Here is a 20573-nt window from a genome sequence, read left to right on the forward strand (position 1 = left end):
GGCAGAGGGAGGAAAAGCAGGCTCCATGCAGGGACCCGGATGTAGGACTCAATACCGGAACTCCAGGATCACGACCTGAGCTGAAGGCAGATGCTCAACCGCTGAGCCACCCAGGCTATCTTTAATATTTTTAATCTGGAACAGTTCCTCAGTTTTTATTTTTCACAATCATGACATTTAAAACTGTATGGACCATTTATTTTGTAGAATGTAGCTCATTTTTGGTTTATCTCGTGTTTCCTCATGATTAGGCTTAGATGATGTATTTTTGGTGGGAATACCGTGGAATCTGTGTTATAGGATGACTTTCAGGATTAAAAATGTAAAAGCTCCTAGAACAATGCCTGGCACACAAGCACTCTCTATGTGTTGCTTACTGATAGAATTGGTGCCCATGCTCTCAGGCATCACCTCTTCAATACCCCTTCCCTCCCAGATTCTCAGAGCATCCATCACCATCATGACTACCAAGCCCAAGATGCAAACAGAATCATTGAGGAGACAGACATGTATAGGAAGAAAATAGCTGACTACACAAAATAGCCTTACTAAAGGCAACATGAGTGGTCACAGACACATAAAGTGGCTGTGTGGGGTGGTAGGGACTTGGGCTAGTTGGGTCTAGATTAGGAGAAGGAGGGAAGTGGGCATTCCCACATGACATGATATCCCAAGACAAGGCTCAGGAGCAAGAACTTAATTAGACTGTTTCCAGCGAGAGCTATAGAATCCCCAAGCTTCCCTTGCTCTTGGCACCCACTCAGTCATCTGTCCCCATGGCAGCATTTTTCACTTAGTTGTCCTTCCACTATGTCCCACAAGACACATGCAGGAACTCCTTCCTTTCTCTCTCCCCAACTCTAGACAGGACACATTTCCACCTGCCCATTTTAGTCGGTTACTGCTGTTTCCTGTTCTCCTGGGTTAGAAATATTGGCATTGTCTTCTCTCTTCCATTTCCTCTGATCATCCATCCAGTTCTGTTGATAATATGCCTTGGATTTGCTCTTCCCTTCTGTTCCCTCCTCATAACCCTTCTCTGAATTACTAGTGCCTATAAGTATTCTTTATCCTGCAGTGTTCCATATGATAATCCTAAAATTTTGCAAATCTGTGACTCTAGGATAATTTGCTTTTCCCCCATGCATTAGGCACCAAAGAAACCTCTACTGAATTCATAGGTTAATTCATATACATATGAGGGCCCACAGTTCACAAACATTATGGGGGATGGTTCTCCTCTGGTCCATGATACTTAGAAGGGCTTTTCCGGGTGTTGTCAATTAGTATGAAAAATACAAGAATCAGACTCTTGAATTTTGACAAGCCCTGTGTGTCTTTATCGATCTATCTTTTAGAGGTTGTTTTTTTTTTTTTTTAATAATAAATGTGCTCTTTAATCCCCATCCTCTAATTCCCCTATCCCCCTACCTACCTCCTCTCTGGTAGCCATCAATTTTTTTCTCTATAATTAAGGGTCTGTTTCTTGTAATTTGCTTCTAGAATTACTTCTTGTAAGGATGGTTTGTTCTCCATCTGGATTTAAGTAGTTCAAGTCAGGGGAACCAAATTTTCCTTCCATTTCTTTTCTTTCTTTTTTCTCTCCCCTCCTCTCTCTAAATCCCTGGTTCTGGGAGAGCACAAAGAGTGCCTGTCTAACCCTTAGCTGTGGCAAGAGGTTGAAGCTATCCCCATTACAGGGCATTGCTGTGGCGCTCAGTATCGTGTCCATGAAACATCTGAAGATAGTCCTGGACCAACTGCAAGTATATAGTGCTGTCCTCACTGACAAGGACTCATCATTCATCCTCAAACTAATGAAGGTGATGGCATTCCTGGGAGCTCTGCCAGCCTCCCACACAAAACCTTCTGAGGCATCCCCATTTCCCTAGACTCCCCACTTCTCTGAGGCCTGTGACTCACCTATAGATGCTTCTATTACCCTCTGACCAACTGTGGGGAAATTGCATCCTCTTCTCCATTTCCCACATTCCCTTATGCCCGAGCTTCAGGCCCTTGTATCACCAGCTGTATCACCTTTCTCCCAGCTGTTCACCATTCCACAACCTTGTCTTCCCTTCTGTGCCATCTAGCCAATCCATTTCCCCACCAGGCAAGGAGGATAATATGAAGAGAAGGCAAGTTTTCCATTCCTCCTACAGGAACATCAGCAAAGGGAATGGGGGCTGGTCTGTAACATCATCTACTTAAGCTACAGCAAGATTATTTTAGAGAGCAAGGGAGACATCTTCACACATTTAGATGGCATCCTGGCCATGGTCCTGCAACACTACCACAACTGCATTATGGAAAAGGTATTTCCTGCTTTCTTTACTTCTCCAGTGTCCCATCCCTGCCTTCTTTACCCTTCCCCTCCAAGAAAATGATGCCTGGCCTTGAATGGAACTAGGAAGTAGAGCTATTACAATTACTTCAGGGGAGGTAAGAGGGAGCCCCTAAATATTTTTCCTGCCTTTGCCATTTGTCCAGAGCATGTGCCCTGAGGGTAGGATAAGAAGTCTTTCCCATTCCCTGTTCATTTATCATCCAACTAGATATCTTTCAGGAGAACTTACTGAGTAAAAAGACAATAACTTGAGAGATAAGGAAGCTAGCTATATCTATCCTAATTTAAGAGTAAATATGAGATGGGAGCTCCAGAAAGAGGTTATTAAGAGGGATGCCCCTTCCCCCATAAAGACACCACAGAGGGAAGATGCAGGATCTCAGCCTAGGGGAGGCTATAGGTGCCTTAGCTTCTCATCTCCCAGATTTTTGTGTAGGTAGTTTTCCCTTGCCCCAGGATCATTCCTACCTTGGAAATCTCTGAGCATACTGGTTGGTTCAGGATAAGAACCTGAAACTGGAGTACCTGGATGCCCTGACCAAGCTAACAAACATCCTGAGCAGTCACCCCATGGCCTTTCAATTCAAGTTCCCTCAGAAACTAGAAATTGTAACCTTCATGATGGTAAGTACAACTTAGGAGGATGGAGGTGGAAATGCACAGAGGAGGGAGAATGGGTCCTCATGGAACTTCCATTGGCAATGCTCCTAGGCTTGGCCTAGAAAATAAAAGTCCAGATTTACCGGTGTCTTTTTCTACCTAATTTTCCCTTTCCCATCCTCAAAGTAGCTGTGAGTATTGTGGGGAAGGTATGGTGGGGAGTAGGAGAGAAGTGCTGTCCCTCAGAGTCTTTGGAAGTCCCTGAAAATTCTAGGTTCCGGTTTCTTGTGAATACAACCTGGGTTGGGAGGAGGGGGAAGAAGGCAAGAAAAAACACATTCACCTGTTGGTCTCCGGGGTGGGGATTGGATGGGTGTGTTACAGGAGTTAATCAGGGAGGAGCCGTTGAATTCCATCTCTAGCTCCATTAGGCTGAAGGCAATGAACATCATTACTGACTTCAGGTAACAATGTTAGCCACTCTGTCTTCCTCACTCTGGCTAAATATCAGTTCTTTATTCCCTGATCTGTCCCCACCTCTTATTTTCTGCTTCTGCTTCTAGTAAGTCCAGGTCGTAGTAGACATCTACTGGACAGTGTCTGCCCCTTTTTTTAGCCGAGGTTTTTTGGGTGGGATTTTTGGAGTACCTGGCAGAAACTGCTTCTCCCATCTGCACAGACATTTACTCTTGTTTCTGGTCCAGGCTTTCTTCTGCTTTCAGGGCTGTCCCTGACTAAACGCCTCCATATCTATCACTGAGCATCTCCCCGTTCCCTCAAAATATTTGGGGAACCAAAAAAGTGATATATCATCCCAAAATATCAGTACCCTTTTGTAGTAGTTCCTCTTTCCCTTTGTCCCTTTTTTTCCATCTTCCTGGTAGTTTTATTTTTTAAATATTTAAGAAAGAGAGAGAGAGAGAGAGCACAAGCAGGGGGAGCAGGAGAGGGAGAAGCAAGCTCCCCATGGAGCAGGGAGCCTGATGTACGGCCAGTCTCAGGACCCTGGGATCATGACCTGAGCTGAAGGCAGATGCTTAACCAACTGAGCCATCCAGCTGCCCCTTCTTGGCGTTTTAAAACTTTTCTTACTGTTAACTCCTTTTCTTCTTTTGTTACTTTTTCTTCTGGTAATTTCTTATTATCACCTGTCCCTCTGTCTCCACCATCTCTCTCTGCCCTTCCTCAGCTGTTTTTCCTAGCCATTGATGTCTGGTTACATGTTTGCTACTTCTTCTTGGATCTTAGGAAGCTCCATCCCCTCATGGAATTGGAAGAAAGAACAGAGCTACTCCGAACATGCTATAAGAGTGTGCTCTGCCTGCCACCCACAGAAGTTTTACAGAAGGAGGCATCCAGTTTGCAGGAGGCCCAGGCCACTGTGGTAATTAACTCTTTGATGTTTGTCTCATTTTATTCAGCTTTTATTTTTGAGAGGATGAGAAGTATAGGTTTGGTGGTTACATGTAAGGCTCTTCCACCTTATTTGATAAAAACATAATCATTCAAAGAAGTTACTAGATTTTAAAGTCTGAACACTACTCACGAGATGTACTTCCTTCTTGAGAGTACTCACTGATTACCACTGTCACCACTTTACTATTCTGGCCCAGAGGTGGACACTCAATTCTTTCATTTTTAACTGTTGTACAATTGAGACCAGATTGGAAAGTTCAAACATGATATTCCTAAAGGTCCATGGGTAAATAAGTTCAGAGCATTCCAGGTGCAAGAGAGGTGAATCCATTTTCCAGAGGGCCTGCAGTGTTTCCTTGAGAGATGGAGGAGGAATTCACTTTTCTAATTTGCACTTGCATGTTTACTTCCTAGGAATTCTTTCATGTTCTCTGTTTACTCCTTTACCTTGATTGGTCTTGTTTTATTGATGCCACAACTCTTGATTTTTTTTGAGGATATTAATAAGAATATTTAAAAATAGAAGTTCATATTTACTGAATTAATTTAGTTTTCTTTAGGGTCAGTTGATCTGTTTAGTTATTCGGGCCTTTTCATCAGCTGTCTGGGGGTCCTTCTTTGTTAGTTCACATTTATTTATGTTATGAAGGTAGGACTGGTACATAAAAAGAAAGCTGAGGTGGATTTACTCTGGTTGTATTCCCATGAGGCCTTCCTCAGTATAGGTCTGGTTAAGGAAGGAAGGTAATATGACAGGATTTGCCCATGTTTGGGGCAAGCTGGGAACTACCAGTCCACTAGCACAAACTGCACATCAGGCAGACATTTGTGCTCTGCTGAAAACAAGAGAGGAATATGTTCAAGTTAATAGTGGAGAAAATAGCCCTTGAAATGTTAGGGGGAGACTTGCAGAGCAGAATTTCTCAAGGAAGCTTTCTAGGAGAGCTAGAGCACTGAGCTAAGTTTAGAAGCATAGATGTGGTTGACATCTCAGCAACTATTTGAGTTCTCTCTTCTCCCCTCAGGATTTGTTCAGGGAGACCCTGCAATCTCTACTAAGGCTAATGGAGACACTTATTGTTGAGATGCCCTCTCGGATCCAGCACTGCTTAGAGGTCAGTGGGAAGGAGCCCCTGAAATTGGTGTATTGGTTTCCTAAGGCTGCCATAACAAAGTACCACAATTGAGTGGCTTCAAACAACAGAAATAATATTCTCCTACGGTGGTAAAGTCTGGTAGTTCCAAATCAAGATATCGGCAGGGTTGGTTCCTACTGGTGGCTCTGAAGGAGAATCTGTTCCATACATCTCTCTTAGCCTCTTCCTGGCAGCCCATGATGTCCCTTGATTTATAGTATGTATGTATGTATGTATGTATGTATGTATAGTACCCATTCCATGTATGAGTAAGATCATATGACATTTGTCTTTGACTTATTTTGCTTAGTATTATATGCTCTAGATCCATCCATGTTGTTATAATAGCAAGATTTCATTCTTTTTTTTTTTTTACAGGTGAATAATACTTCACTGTGTGCATGTGTGTATGCGTATATGTGTGTGTGTGTGTGTGTATCTCATATCTTCTTTATTCATTCATCTAATGGTAGACACTCATGCTGCTTCCTTAATTTGGCTATTGTAAATAATGCTGCAATAAATATATGGTGCATATAATCTTTCAAATTAGTGTTTTTGTATTTTGGGGGTAAATACCCAGTAGTGTGATTACTGGATCATAGGATAGTTCTATTTTTAATTTTCTGAGGAAACATCAAACTGTTTTCCATAGTGGCTGCACCAGTTTGCATTCCCACCAACTGTACGCAAGAGTTCCCTTTGCTCTACATCCTCACCAACACTTGTTGTGTCCTGTCTTTTTTTTATTTTAGTCATTCTGACAGGTGTGAGGTGATATCTCGTTGTAGTTTTAATTTGCATTTCTCTGATGATGAGTGATGTTGAGCATCTTTTCATGTGTCTTTTAGCCATCTGCATGATTTCAAATATGTCTTCTCATTTTTAATTGGATTAGTTTGTGTGTGTCTGTGTGTGAAGTTGTAGAAGTTCTTTATAAATCTTGGATACTAACCTTTTATGGGATATATCATTTGCATATATCTTTTCTCATTCCACAAGTTGCCTTTTAGTTTTATTAATTGTTTCTTTTGCTGTGCAGAAGCTTGGTTTTTGTTTTGCTTTGTTGATGTAATCCCAATAGTTTAATTCTGCTTTTGTTTCCCTTGCCTCAGAAGACATATCTAGAAAAATATTGGTACAGCTGATATCAGAGAGATTACTGCTTGTGGCTCTCTCTCAGGATTTTTATGGTTTCAGGTCTCACATTTAGGTCCTTAATCCATTTGAATTTATTTTTGTATATGATGTAAGAAAGTGGTCCAGTTTCATTCTTTTGCATGTAGCTGTCAGTTTTCCCAACACCATTTGTCGAAAGACTATCTTTTCCCCATTGCATATTCTTGCCTCCTTTGTCAAAGATTAATTGCTGTATAATTATGGGTTTATTTCTGGGTTTTCTATTCTGTTCTATTGATCTATATGGCTTTTTTTGTGCCAGTACTATGTTGTTTTGATAACTACAGCTTTGCAGTATAATTCCAGCTTTGAAATCTGGAATTACAATACTTCAGTCTTTTTCTTTTTCAAGCTTGCTTTGGCTTCTTGGGGTCTTTTGTGGTATGGATTTGTGTGGATACAAATTTTAGGATTCTTGTTTTAGTCCTGTGACAAATGCTGGTGACATTTTGATAGGGATTGCATTAAATATTTAGATTACTTTGGGTAGTATGGACATTTTAACAATATTGGTTCTTCCAATTCATGAGCGTGGAATGTTTTTCCATTTGTCTATGTTATTCCAATTTCTTTCATCAGTGTTTTATAGTTTTCAGAGTTCAATTCTTTCACCTCTTTGGTTAAGTTTATTTCTAGGTATTTTATTATTTTTGGTGCAATTATAAATTAAACTGTTTTCTTAATTTCTCTTTCTTTTTTTAAAAAATATTTTATTTATTTATTCTTGAAAGAGAGAGAGTCAGAGACACAGACAGAGGGAGAAGCAGGCTCCATGCTGGGAGCCTGATGTGGGACTTGATCCCAGGTATCCAGGATCACACCCTGGGCTGAAGGCAGCGCTAAACCGCTGAGCCACCCGGGCTGCCCATTAATTTCTCTCTCTGATGCTTTGTTATTAGTGTATAGAAATGCAACTGATTTCTGTACATTGATTTTTATATCCTGCAACCACACTGAATGCATTTATTAATTCTAGCAGTTTTCTTTTTTGGCAAAGTCTTTTGGGTTTTCTTTTTCTTTTTTTAAACTTTTATTTTATTTTTTTAATATTTTTTTCTTTATTTATTTATGATAGTCACACACAGAGAGAGAGAGAGAGGCAGAGACACAGGCAGAGGGAGAAGCAGGCTCCATGCACCGGGAGCCCGACGTGGGATTCGATCCTGGGTCTCCAGGATCGCGCCCTGGGCCAAAGGCAGGCGCCAAACTGCTGCGCCACACAGGGATCCCCTTGGGTTTTCTATATATGGTATCGTGTCATCTGCAAATAGTGAAAGCTTTACTTCTTCCTTACCGACCTTTTATTCCTTTTTCTTGTCTGATAGCTGTGACTATGACTTCCAGTAATATGTTGAGTAAAAGTAGTGAGAGTGAACATAAGCATGTTCCTGAGCTTAAGGAAAAGCTCTCATTATTTTTCACAATTGAGTATGATATTAGGTGTGGGTTTTTCATATATGGTCTTTATTATATTGACATACGTTCTCTCTAAATCTCCTTTGTGGAGTTGTTTTTTTTTTTTTTTTTATGATGAATGGATGTTGTACTTTGTCAAATGCTTTGTCTGCATCTATTGAAATGATCATATGGTTTTTATCCTTTTTCTTATTGATGTGATGTATCATGTTGATTAATTTGCAAATATTGAACCACCCCTGTATCCCAGAAATAAATCCCATTTGGTCATGGTGAATGATTTTTTAAATGTATTGTTTGATTCAGTTTGCTAATATATGTTGAAGATATTTACATCTATGTTCAGAGATATTGGCCTGTAGTTCTCTCTCTCTCTCTCTCTTTGTAGTGTCCTTATCTGGTTTTGGTATCAGGGTAATGCTGGCTTCATGGAATCAGTTTGAAAGTTTTCCTCCCTCTTCTATTTTTTGGAATAGTTTCTTTAAATGTTTGGTAGAATTCACCTGTGAAGCCATCTGGTCCTGGACTTTCATTTCTTGGGAGTTTTTTTTATTACTGGTTCAATATAATTCCTGGTAATTGGTCTGTTCAAATTTTTTATTTCTTCCTGATTCAGTTTTGGGAGGTTATATGGAATATAACTTCTAGGAATTTAATTTCTAGGAATTTATCCATTTCTCCTAGGTTGTCCAATTTGTTAGCATATAATGTTTCATAGTATTTTTTATAATCCTTTGTATTTCTGTGGTGTTGGCTGTTATTTCTCCTCTTTCATTTCTGATTTTGTTTGAGTCCCCTTTCTTTAAAAACTTTTTTAACCAAAAAAACCACATTTTATTTTGATGAGTCTGGTTAAAAGTTTATCAATTTTATTGCTCTCGTCAAAAGCTAACCCCTAGTTTCATTGATCTGTTCTATTGTCTTTTGTTTCTATTTCATTTATTTCTGCTCTAATCTTTATCATTTTCCTTCCCTATACTGGTTTGGGGTTTTGTTTGTTCTTCTTTCTAGCTTGTTTAGGTCATTTATTTTAGATTTTTCTTGCTTCTTGAGGTAGGTCTGTATTGCTATAAATTTCCTTCTTAGAATAGCTTTTGCTGCATCTCAGAGATTCTGGACCATTGTGTTTTCATTTTCATTTCTCTCTCTGTGTTTTCTGATTTCTTCTTTGATTTCTTGGTTGACCCATTCATTGTTTAGTAGCATGTTATTTAACCACCATGTGTTTGTGCTCTTTCCAGATTTTATCTTGAGGTGGATTTCTAGTTTCATAGTATTGTGGTCAGAAAAGATGAATGGTATGACTGCAATCTTTTTTTAATTTGTTGAGACTTGTTTTGTGGCCTAATGTTATCTATTCTGGGGAATGTTTCATGTACACTTGAAAAGAATGTATATTCTGGTGTTTTAGGATAAAATGTTCTGAATATGTCTGTTAAACCCATCTGGTCCAATGTGTCATTCAAAGCCACTGTTTCCTTGTTGATTTTGGGTTTGGGTGATGTGTTCATTGATGTAAGTGGGATGTTAAAGTTCCTTACTATTACTGTATTTCTAGTGATTACTACCTCTGTTTTACATATTTTGGTGCTCCCATGCCGGGTGCATAAATATTACAATTGTTATATCCTCTTGTTGGATTGTCCTCTTTATGATTATGTAGTGTCCTTCCTTGGCCTCTTGTTACAGTCTTTGTTTTAAAGTCTATTTTGTGCAATATAAGTATTGCTACTCTGGCTGTCTTTTCACAACGATTTGCATGATAAATATTTCTCCATTCTTTCACTTTCAATCTGTATGTGTCTTTAGGTATGAAATGAGTCTCCTATAGGCAGCATATAGATGAGTCTTGTTTGTTTGTTATTTTTAAGATTTTATTTATTTATTCATTCATTCATTCATTCATTCATGAGAGACACAGAGAGAGATAGAGAGGCAGAGACACAGGTAGAGGGAGAAGCAGGCTCCATGCAGGGAGCCCCATGCAGGACTCGATCAAGGGTCTCCAGGATCATGCCCTGGGCCAAAGGTAACGCTAAACCGCTGAGCCACCCCAGTAGCGTGGGTCTTGTTTTTTAACCATTCCGTCACCCTATGCTTTGATTGTAGAATTTAGTCCATTTACATTCAAAGGAATTATTGATCATTATGTACTTATTGTCATTTTGTTACTTGTTTTATGGTTGTTTTTGTGGTTCTTCTCTGTTCTTCTTTTGCTTTCTTCTCACAATAAGTTGGCTTTTTTTTCACGATATACTTGGATTTCTTTTTCCTTATTTTTGCATATCTATTACTGGTTTTTGATTTGTGGTTACCATTAGGTTTGTATATAACATCTTCTGCATATAGCAGTCTATATTGAGGGTTGCAAAAGTTTGAACCCATTCTTTACTCCTCTCCCCCATCATATTTTAGGTATATGATGTCATACTTTATATTCTTTTATTTTGTGAGTCCCTTGACTGATTTTTACAGACATACTTTTTTCCCCTCAGATACGTTTATTTTTACTGCTTTTGTGTTTCCTACTTTTCTTGCTCTTCTATGTGGTCTTTCCTTTTCTACTTAAAGACTCTCCTTTAACATTTCTTGTAGGGCTGGTTTAGGGATCATGAATTCATTCAACTTTTATTTGTCTATCTCTTTTTCTCTTTCTGAATGTTAGCCTTGCTGTATAGAGTATTCTTGGCTGCAGATTTTTTCCTTTCAGCATTTTGAATCTATCATACCACTCTCTTCTGGCCTGCAAAGTTTCTGCTAAAAAAATCTGCTGATAGCCTTATGATATTTCCCTTATATGTAATGTTTCTGTTGCTGTTTTAAAAATTCTCTATCACTACTTTTGCCTTTTTAACTACTATGTATCTTGGTGTGGACATCCTTGGGTTGATTTAATTGAGAGATCTCTGTGCCTCCTAAATCTGGATTTCTGTTTCCTTCCTCAGATTTGGTAAAATTTCAGCTATTATTTAGTTAAAGAAATGTTCTGCCTCTTTTTCTCTCTCTTCTCCTTCTGAGATCATTATAATGCACATGTTATTACACTGGATGTTATCACAGAGTTCCCTTAGTCTGTTTTCATTGTGTATCATTTTTTTTCTTTCACCAGCTTATCATGATTACTTTTCTTTTTTTTTTCTTTTTTTTTTAAATTTATGATAGTCACACACAGAGAGAGAGAGAGAGAGAGAGAGAGGCAGAGACACAGGCAGAGGGAGAAGCAGGCTCCATGCACCAGGAGCCCGATGTGGGATTCAATCCCGGGTCTCCAGGATCGCGCCCTGGGCCAAAGGCAGGCACCAAACCGCTGTGCCACCCAGGGATCCCATGATTACTTTTCATTACTCTGTCCTCCAGGTCACTGATTTATTCTTCTGTTTCCTCTAGCCTGCTGTTTATTCCATCTAGTGTATTTTTTTTATTTCATCTATTGTGTTTTCATCTCTAAATAATTCTTTATTTCTTTGTTAAGGGTCTCACTGATAATCTCCACTCTTTTCTCAAGTCTAGTGAGTATCTTTATGAACATTACTTGAAATTCTCTATCAGGCATATTACTTATCTCCGTTTCACTTGGATCTCTTGCTGTGATTATTTCCTGCTCTTTCATTTGGGACATATCTGTCTCCTCATTTTGTGTAACTTGCTATGTCTGTTTCTGTGTGTTAGGAAAGTCAGGTATGTCCTCTGCTCTTGAATATAATGGCCTTATGAAGAAGAGGTCCTATAGTGCCCTGCAGTGCAGCATCACCTATTCACCAGAACCTGGTGCTTCAGAGGCATCTTCTGTGTGTAATGTGTACACCCTGCTGTTCTGGCTGAGTTGCTTTTGCCTTCAATCCAGTCCTCTGTGATGGCAGATGGGCATTTGCCTGTTGTGGGCAGGGTTTGGTCCCTGTGTGGTTAATACACCAGTTTGAGGCCACCTGGGTCTTGGTTGAATCAAACCAAGCATTTGCACTTGTTTATTGGGCTGTCTTTTTAAGAGCACCCTCTCAGCTCTACCAAAGCCAAGCCTACTAATGTTTAAATTCCAGGTCCGCTGATTGTAAGAACTGAGGAAATGTGGCCCCTTTGGTTTTCAAAGCCAAATGTTACAGGGATTTGTCCTCCCTGTGTGGGCTCCCTAATGTGATAGTCTGTTTCTCTCCCCTCTCTGCGCCCATGAATCCCTCCTTCCCAAGGACAGTCCCCCAGGTCATTTAGTTCCTACTCCTTTCCCCTTCCTACTCTCTTTGATGTGGCCTCTTCTCTACATCTAGTTGTGGAGTTTGTTCTGCCAGGCTTTCAATCATTTTCTGGGTTATTTACACTGATATAAGTGTTATCTAGTTGTATCTGTGAGATGAGGTGAACCATATTCCCAGCAGTCCTCTAAAATACATTCTAGGAAGAAGCGTATCTTCTTCTAAGCACATTCCTTTAGCTGCCTCTTATACATTTTAGGATGTTGTACTTTCAGTATTATTCAGTTCAGAATATTTTGTAATTTTTCTTGTGACTTCCTCTTTGGCCAATGGATTATTAACAAGTGTGTTGTTTAATTTCCAGATGTTTGGAAAATTTTCTATTCTCTTATAGTCATTGATTTCTGGTTGAATTCCTTGATGGTCAAAGAACATACTTTTTTATGATTTCAGTTTTTTTTTTAGATAGGAAACTTTTTTTCCCTCTAGAAACATCTTGCTTATTTATTACCTAACTAATACCACAAGAACCAGTAATTTGAGTTGACATATTGTGAAGTACAGATCAGGCCCCAGAGCTCAATCATATGCACTGTTAAACCTTGCTAATTATACATTTATGTAATAAGGTCATTCATGCAAGATGTATTCTTTAGAATGTATTCTGTTGGAGCTCTGGAGAAGTGTATTATGGAAACACCTGTTAGGAGCCATAAAATTGCTTAAGAATACCTGGCATTCACTTAGCTTCTTCCATTTTGGTATTGTTAGTGCATTACACATAAATCAAAATAGGTCTACTTCATTTCAGTGTAAATTCCCCTCTCCATTCCACCACATAGAGTTTTTGTTTGCAATCCTGCAGCATAGCTATAGACTAATTTTATAGTATTTAGCAATTCAAAGATATTAAGAAATATCAATTTGTTTGATAAGTTTGAAAGGCGAAGTATTCTTTTTATTATATCCCACAGTATCTGTCTCCTTTGAAATTTCCAAATGGTGCTCCTCTGATTAGAACATAGTATTTCTGGGAGGCTGATTTCAGGGTTTTTTTTTGAAGTTTTTATTTAAATTCCAGTTAGTTAACATACAGTGTAGTATTAGTTTCAGGTGTACAATGTAGTGATTCAACACTTTCATGCGACACCCAGTGCTCATCACAGGAAGTGCATTCCTAAATCCTCATCACCTGTTTTACTCATTCCCCTCCTTCCTCCCCTCCAGTAATCATCAGTGTGTTTCTTGGTTTGTCTCCCTCTCTCTTTTTCCCCTCTTTGTCATTTGTTTTGTTTTATAAATTCCACATAAAAAATTAAATTTTAAATTTTAAAAATTCCACATATGAGTGAAATTATATGGTATTTGTCTTTTTTGACTGACTTACTTAGCCTAATACTCCCTAGCTCCATTCATGTTGTTGCAAATGGAAAGATTTCATTTACAATAGAAAGAATAAAAAGGATATGATCATCTCAATAGACACATAAAAAGCATATGACAAAGTACAACATCCATTCATGTTAAAAACTCTCAACATAGTAGGATTAGAGAGAATATATCTCACCATAAAATAGGCCATATATGAAAACCCACAGCTAAAATACTCAATGGTGAAAAACTGAGAGCTTTTTCCCTAAGGGCAGGAACAAGACAAGGATATCCACTCTCACTACATTTATTCAACATAGTATTGGAAGTCCTAGCTATAGCAATCAGAAAGGAAAAAATAATAATAAAAGGCATCCAAATTGGTAAGAAAGAAGTAAAACTTACTATTTGCAGATGACATGATATTATAAATAGAAAACTCTAAAGATCCTACCAACAAACCCCTACTAGAATGAATGAATGAATGAATGAATGAATTCAGTAAAGTACAGGATGCAAAATTAATATGCAGAAATCTGTTGCATTTTTATAGACTAATAATGAAGTAGGATAAAGAGAAATTAAGAAAACAATCTCATTTACAATTGCAGCAAAAATAATAAAATACCTAGGAATCAACTTAATCAAGGAAGTAAAAACTACAAAACATTGATGAAAGAAAGTAATTTCATTTCTTGATGTCATTAAACATTCCAACACTCCAAATGATTGGTTTGTCTCTTAATTCTCTTGATCTATAGATTGCCTTTCCATCAGTTTTTTTCCTTGAAATGTATTTGTTGATGAAATTTAGTTATTTGTTCTCTAAATTTTCCACATTCTGGATTGTGCTGATTACATACTTTTGGGGCTACTCAACAAATTCCTCTGTCCAAATCTTTTCTATAAATTGCTAGATCTAGAATCTGTTAGATTTTAATTCTAATTATTAGACCTAGATCATGAATCCAATCAATTTTTGGCAAGATTACTTCACAAGCAGCCATGTCTTCTTCCACCAAGAGACACACGATGTCTGGTTGTCTCCTTGTGGTGTTCAAAGCTCTTGATGATCACTGCTTAGATTCATTAATGCATTAGTAGCTGAAAACTAATGATACTCTTTTTAAAAAAGACCTTGTTATTGCGATATGACTTGCTAAACTAAAGTATACAAATCTTAGGTGTATACTTAGACACATTTTTACATATGTGTACATCTATATAAATACCATTAGATCACGATATACAACATTTTCAATACTCCAAAAGTTCCTCTTTCACTGAATAACCACTGATAACCAGTATTCTGACTTCTATCACCATGGATTAGTTTAGCTTGTTCTTAAACTTCACATACATGAAATTTTATAGTGTGTACTTTTCTGTGTCTGTATTATTTCACTTCAATATTTTATCTGTGAGATTCACCCATGTAGTTACATGAAGCATCAGATCATTTTTATTGCTATATAGTATTCCATTGAATGAATATACCTCTACTTATTTTTGCAAAATTGTGACATTGTAATTCTGTCATTCCTTATTCATTTTTACCTGGAATTCTTGTATAAAGAGAAGTTTCCTTTATAAGCTATTTGGTTACTTTGAAGTATAACTCACATAAGGACAAACTAAATGCTGGATCATCTCCTTTTATCATTTGTCAAAGTAATGAAGTATTTCCCAGGATTCTTCAAAGATGACTAGTGAGGGGGAATGCCTGGGTGGCTCAGTCAGTTAAGTGTCTGCCTTTGGCTCAGGTCATGATCCCAGGGTCCTGGGATTGAGCCCCACATCAGGCTTCTCCCTCTCCCTCTGCTGCTCCCCCTGCCTGTGCTTTCTCTCTCTCTCACTGTCAAATAAATAAATAAAATCTGGGGGAAAAAGATAACTAGTGAGGTTTATTTCTCTAGTATCATTTGAATTTAACATGAGTTTTGAAATGCTTTATAGGTTTTTTTTTTCAATTACAACTATTATTCTTATTGATGCTTAAATTGTCTCATCGTTGGTCAATGGGAGCCTCTTCAGGTTGGCTCCTGAATCCCTCTAACATGACTCCCATAGTCTTCCATAGCTTCCTTGCTCTCCAGTACAATACTGTGTATATTTCTTGTTTTAGTCCTGAACAAACTGTCCAAGGAGCAATGATTCCTCTTAGTGAAAAATGGTCTTTAGAGACCATAGTCTTGGCACTGGGAGATATCATTAGAATCTGGCTGCAAGGAAGACTTGCAGACCTCCCACTAGAAAACCTCATATCTTTAGGAAGAATGTGTTTTCTTATCGATGCAGCATTAGTATCCTTTTCCATGGGTTGTAGATTTTTTTATCTGCTGCTCTTCTTTGTTTCCAATTACAAATTGCTGTTTAGTCCCATCATTGTCAGATTGATCACTGTAGATTGATATATAGCAATGCATCTTTGGATCAGTGGTATTTAGGGCCCATAATTTACCAATGTTGAGACCCTTACACATTGCATTTCAAATAGGAATTATCCATAATTATATTTCTCAAGAATATTTGTATATAATTGAGCCAGGAATCTGTGAATACAGTGATTCTTTTTTGTTATCACCAAGTTCTCTTTCTATTGAAGCATGGGAAAACATTAGTAGGGGAACACTGAGGTGGGTTGACCCTTTGAAATGAATTATAGTCAATATAATTTGAGAGCCATTGCTTTAATTTGAAAGAAGGAGGTACTAATTGAGGATGTTTCTAGCACCTAGATAAGGCAAAATTGGGGGCTGGGGGAATGAAGGCTTCTGATGTTAGAGCCATATATAACCTGTCTGTAGACAAAAGAAGTCCTATCCTCAGAAGTCTTGTCTTGATCCTTTGCAGAAGTCAGGTTTGGGTTACATGTCTATCCTCTGGAATACTGCTGAGCAGACCCCTTACCTCATTCTGTTCTTCCTTTAGCTTCTGGACACATGGCTGAATTCCCAGAAGGACAATGAGAGGGAACGGGCCATGTGGTGTACTGCCCGTATTCTTGGCTTCACTGCAAAAATGAACAACTTTGGAGTGAGTAGGAGCCTGCCCTGGAGCCTGGGCCTTCATCCCTACCCTTACCCCAAACTTCACATATTACCTAGCCTCAATTACTCATCCTTTTCCTCTATTTCCTCAGCTCCATCCTCTATTTGTCTCTTGTGCATCCCATATTCTCTCTTTTCTCCCTTGGTCTTTTTCCCTACTCACCAATTCAATTCCATTTCGCTTGGTTCAGTTGGATTCCATCCATCTCATCAAGCAGTTACTGAACACTCACTTTGTGTCAGGCACCATGGTAGGTGTTACAGTGGATATATGACCAAGGCAGTTTCCTGTCTTCATGGATCTTTACAGTCCACTGGGGAGAGAGGCATGCATAGAACAAACATAAGTAGAAGGTGATAATGAATGTACAAGCCAAATGTAGTAGGAATAAAAGATCAAAACAGAAATGAAGTACAAGTAGAGAGAAAACTTCATAGAGGAGGGGACATTTGAGCTAGGCTTGAAGAATGAGTGCAGTGTCGAGAGGTAAACAAGAGGGACAGTGTAAAGTCATTCCAAAACTATGATCCCACAAGTTTTTAATAGCTACAACTCACCTGTCTAATTCCATTCCCATTAACCTCACCTAGTCTCACCTCTCATATCTATCATGCATCCCCTCCTCCTCTCTTCTTGTTTTAACTCAGCCTAAGGGAGTGGCTGGGATAACTTGTGACTTCCAGCTGTCCTCCCCAGATGGATATCGAGTTCAGTCGGTTGGGGCGTTTAGTAAGGCTGTTGGCTCTACGCTGCCAGGACCCAGTGGACAACATTTGCTTCCTGTCTGCGCAGGCTGTCTACAGCCTCTACTGTATCCTCCTGCTGCAAAAACGTAGGGAGAATCTCTTCTTTTCACTTCTGCTCCAGCCTCCCACCTAGGTTTGGTCATTCCCTCATACGCTGTCCTGGAAGAGTGAGAGCTAAGAAGTTATCTAAGTACCTAACTTCCAATGAGGAACCTGCCCCTAGACCTCTGCGTATGTTCCTGGGACAAAACAGCTACTCTACTCTGAAAACAGTTCTTTTGAATTAGTTTCTCCTCCTCTGGCTGAGCCCTATAGTGTGATCTCACTCTGTCTCTGCTCTAAGGCAGGCAACGTGAGGGTTCCTTTGGCATTAGCTCTCACCATTCCTTATCTTACTCCCCATTTTTCTACTCGCTTCCCCATGGGATATACATCTCCCCAAGCTGACTTAGTTCAGTGGGTGGTTTGGGTTGGGCATTTGGGAAAGTGGGCAACCTAAGACCTCTTCTAAGTGTCTGAGGGGTGGCATCGGATGTTTTCGTTTCAGAGATGGGAAGGAAAAAACAGGGCTTATGGGAAGAAGAAGGCAAGAATGAAGTCTATAGCGCCAACGTGTTCTATAACAACACCTTTGAGATTGCCAAGGTGAGAGGGCAGGGCCAGAGACAAAGTGGGAAGAGACTAGGCCTCTCACCCATGTCATATTATAGAATCCTAGGGTGGGATTCCTTTATCCTGTCTTCTTTCCCATTCCATAGCTGCATGTGAATATTTTCTTTGGGGAATTTTTTCCACATGCTAGTGCATGCTTATCCTTAAGCATCGTGGGTCCTAATTCTGCTTTCTTACCTGTCCCCCCAGAAGCATTTGCTTCATGCTAATGATGCTTTGTGAGCAATGTGTAGATTCAGCCCATGCTTCAAAGATATGTTACTAAGGATCTTGGTCTCAGCCCTTCTGTCCCAGCACTCTGCCTCTGTAGTCTCTGACCTGCGAGCCCCTCAGTGCATCTGAGGTCAGTATTTTCTCCCTCCCAACCCCAAAGATTCTGTTCCCAGTGAAAGGGTCCTTTTGGAGCTAGGCAGACAGCACAGGCCTAAGACCAAAGGACATCACATTCCCAAGAGAGGCTCTCTCCACATACCCTAACCAGGAAGGATGGCACAGGCTATCTCAAGCAGAAGCCCCCATGTGCAGGCAGCTTGACACCACCCTATTGTAGGCATTTGCAGAGTACTTCACCAAGATGCAGCTTACCACCCTGGTGCTGACAGCCATGGAGGGCCTGACTGACAGCAGGGCCAAGGTGTCTCTGGCAGCAGCCCAGCTGATGAGTGCTGTCATGAAAGAGCGGGGCCGAGACATGATAAAGGTAATGTGGTGCTGTAGTGGGAACTCTGCCCTGCACACCAGGAGCCTGGGCTCTCTCCTGGCTCTATTCACAACCAGCTGAAGAGTCTTGGGAAGTCCCTCTCCTATGAAGGCTTTCATTCACTCACTTCTAAAACGTAGGCTTGGGCTAGATTTTCTCTGTGATCCCAATGATCTCTGACACTTGTAATCAATCCTAAGCTCAGAACAGCAGTGCCTTCTATGGGGGTAGGGGGGCTGGTTCCTCAGTTAACAACCACCACAGGCAGAAGTGTAAGCAGCTGTGGGACCTCATAGCCAAAGCCCAAGGAAGCATTGTAGGGGGGGGCTTCAACCTGATTCCCTGGGGGTGTCAAGGGACTTAGATTTCTGTGAAGGGTAAGGCTATGGATTGCAAGCCAGCAACCTCATGAAATGACTGACCTCTGAGTAAATTTTCTTTCAAGATATATGTTATCCACATTTCCCACTTCACTGAAAAATTCTTTTAAATGAGGCCACATAGGGTAATTCTTTGGGGTGGCCACCACCCTTTTTATGTGTGGCATGGGTTCTCCAGACCTTCCTCTCTCCAAATCCCCTGATGCCCATTGCCTTCACTCATTTATGTGACTTGCCTGGTTTAAATACCAGAAAAGGAAGGCCTTTTCTGAGGGTGTCCTTGAGGTATTACAACAAAATGGATTTCCCAGAGACCCATATATCAGTAATCTGAGGGCCAGATGAGAGTCCTATGGTACCCTCACATCCAATGCCAACTGTTTCTGCATTTTCTTGGGTTGAAAGTTTATCTCAGTGGGTAGAGGAAGCCCTGAAGTGTCTCCAGGCCTTTTGCCTTCCTTCCTAGAGTCTCTTGTGTCTCTCAAGTAACCTCGGAGTGACTCTCTGAACTTTGGGCTATGGGCAGGCCTTTGTTAGAGTGGGCCTTGGTGAATTTCAGGGGTTTCTTTTGTGACCTCTGCTGGTCTGGCCTCTGGCATCCTAGAATTCTGCCTTAAGAGGATCACTGGCAGGACTACAAGTAGCCCCTTGAGTCTGGGAGGTTGGCAGATAGGGAAGGGAAGGGAACGAAGCAAGGGGATCATCACTGGGACTCTTGTGGCTCTTCCCTGTAGATTGAGGAAGTTGTGGAGGGGATTCTGGAACGGCTCAACTCACAACTGGAGCCCAACACAAAGGAGGAGACTGTGCGGGCCATGTGCTTGCTGGCCGGCAACAACACTCACACTGTCGTGCCTATGCTGCTCAACAAGACCCTGCCTTGGGATAGGTACCTCTCCTATGGCCTGGGAACACTTTCTCCAGCCCAGTAAACCCTTCCCTCTCTCAGCCCAAGCCCAACACAAAAATCACTGCACAGGGATGCTTTCTCTTGGACACCAAACTTTACCTCTGTGTTCTCTGGTCAAGTCTAGACCCTGAGAACTGGCCCTTCATAGGCACAAGACCAGACTAGTCCTAGGAGCTTAGTCATCAGAGCCCATGACATAGCTGTCCTTGGGTCCTGCAGAACCAATCTGGCCCTGTGGAAGGCATTTGGCAACCAGCGAGAGACCACAATCAGTGTCCTGCAGCTGCTCATTGGCATCCTAGAAAGACTCCACTCCAAAGAGGAAACTAAGGAGATGGCCTTCCAGCCGGTGGCGGTCAGCATGAGCTGGGATGGGGGTGGGTGGGTAGGACTTACTCTTCTGGGACTTGGGTATAGAGTTGAAGGTCAAGGGCTATAGAGTGGGAGCAGGTCTTAGAGAGG

General features: G+C 40.3%; 1 protein-coding gene across 1 annotated transcript in view; it reads left to right on the top strand.

The window, feature by feature from the left end:
- The window catches only part of LOC112917399 (maestro heat-like repeat-containing protein family member 1), a 67193-nt gene that overhangs the window by 27026 nt on the left and 19594 nt on the right, over positions 1–20573 (top strand). Inside the window, exons 20-31 of the mRNA XM_072766247.1 lie at positions 1701–1823; positions 2163–2315; positions 2849–2971; positions 3332–3411; positions 4196–4331; positions 5389–5478; positions 16584–16688; positions 17400–17535; positions 17997–18094; positions 18672–18821; positions 19936–20090; positions 20331–20466. Of these exons, the coding sequence (XP_072622348.1) occupies positions 1701–1823; positions 2163–2315; positions 2849–2971; positions 3332–3411; positions 4196–4331; positions 5389–5478; positions 16584–16688; positions 17400–17535; positions 17997–18094; positions 18672–18821; positions 19936–20090; positions 20331–20466 (1485 nt within the window). The remainder of the gene's footprint in view (positions 1–1700; positions 1824–2162; positions 2316–2848; positions 2972–3331; positions 3412–4195; positions 4332–5388; positions 5479–16583; positions 16689–17399; positions 17536–17996; positions 18095–18671; positions 18822–19935; positions 20091–20330; positions 20467–20573) is intronic.

The sequence above is a fragment of the Vulpes vulpes genome, chromosome 8 (assembly GCF_048418805.1).
Source record: "Vulpes vulpes isolate BD-2025 chromosome 8, VulVul3, whole genome shotgun sequence".
NCBI lineage: Eukaryota > Metazoa > Chordata > Mammalia > Carnivora > Canidae > Vulpes > Vulpes vulpes.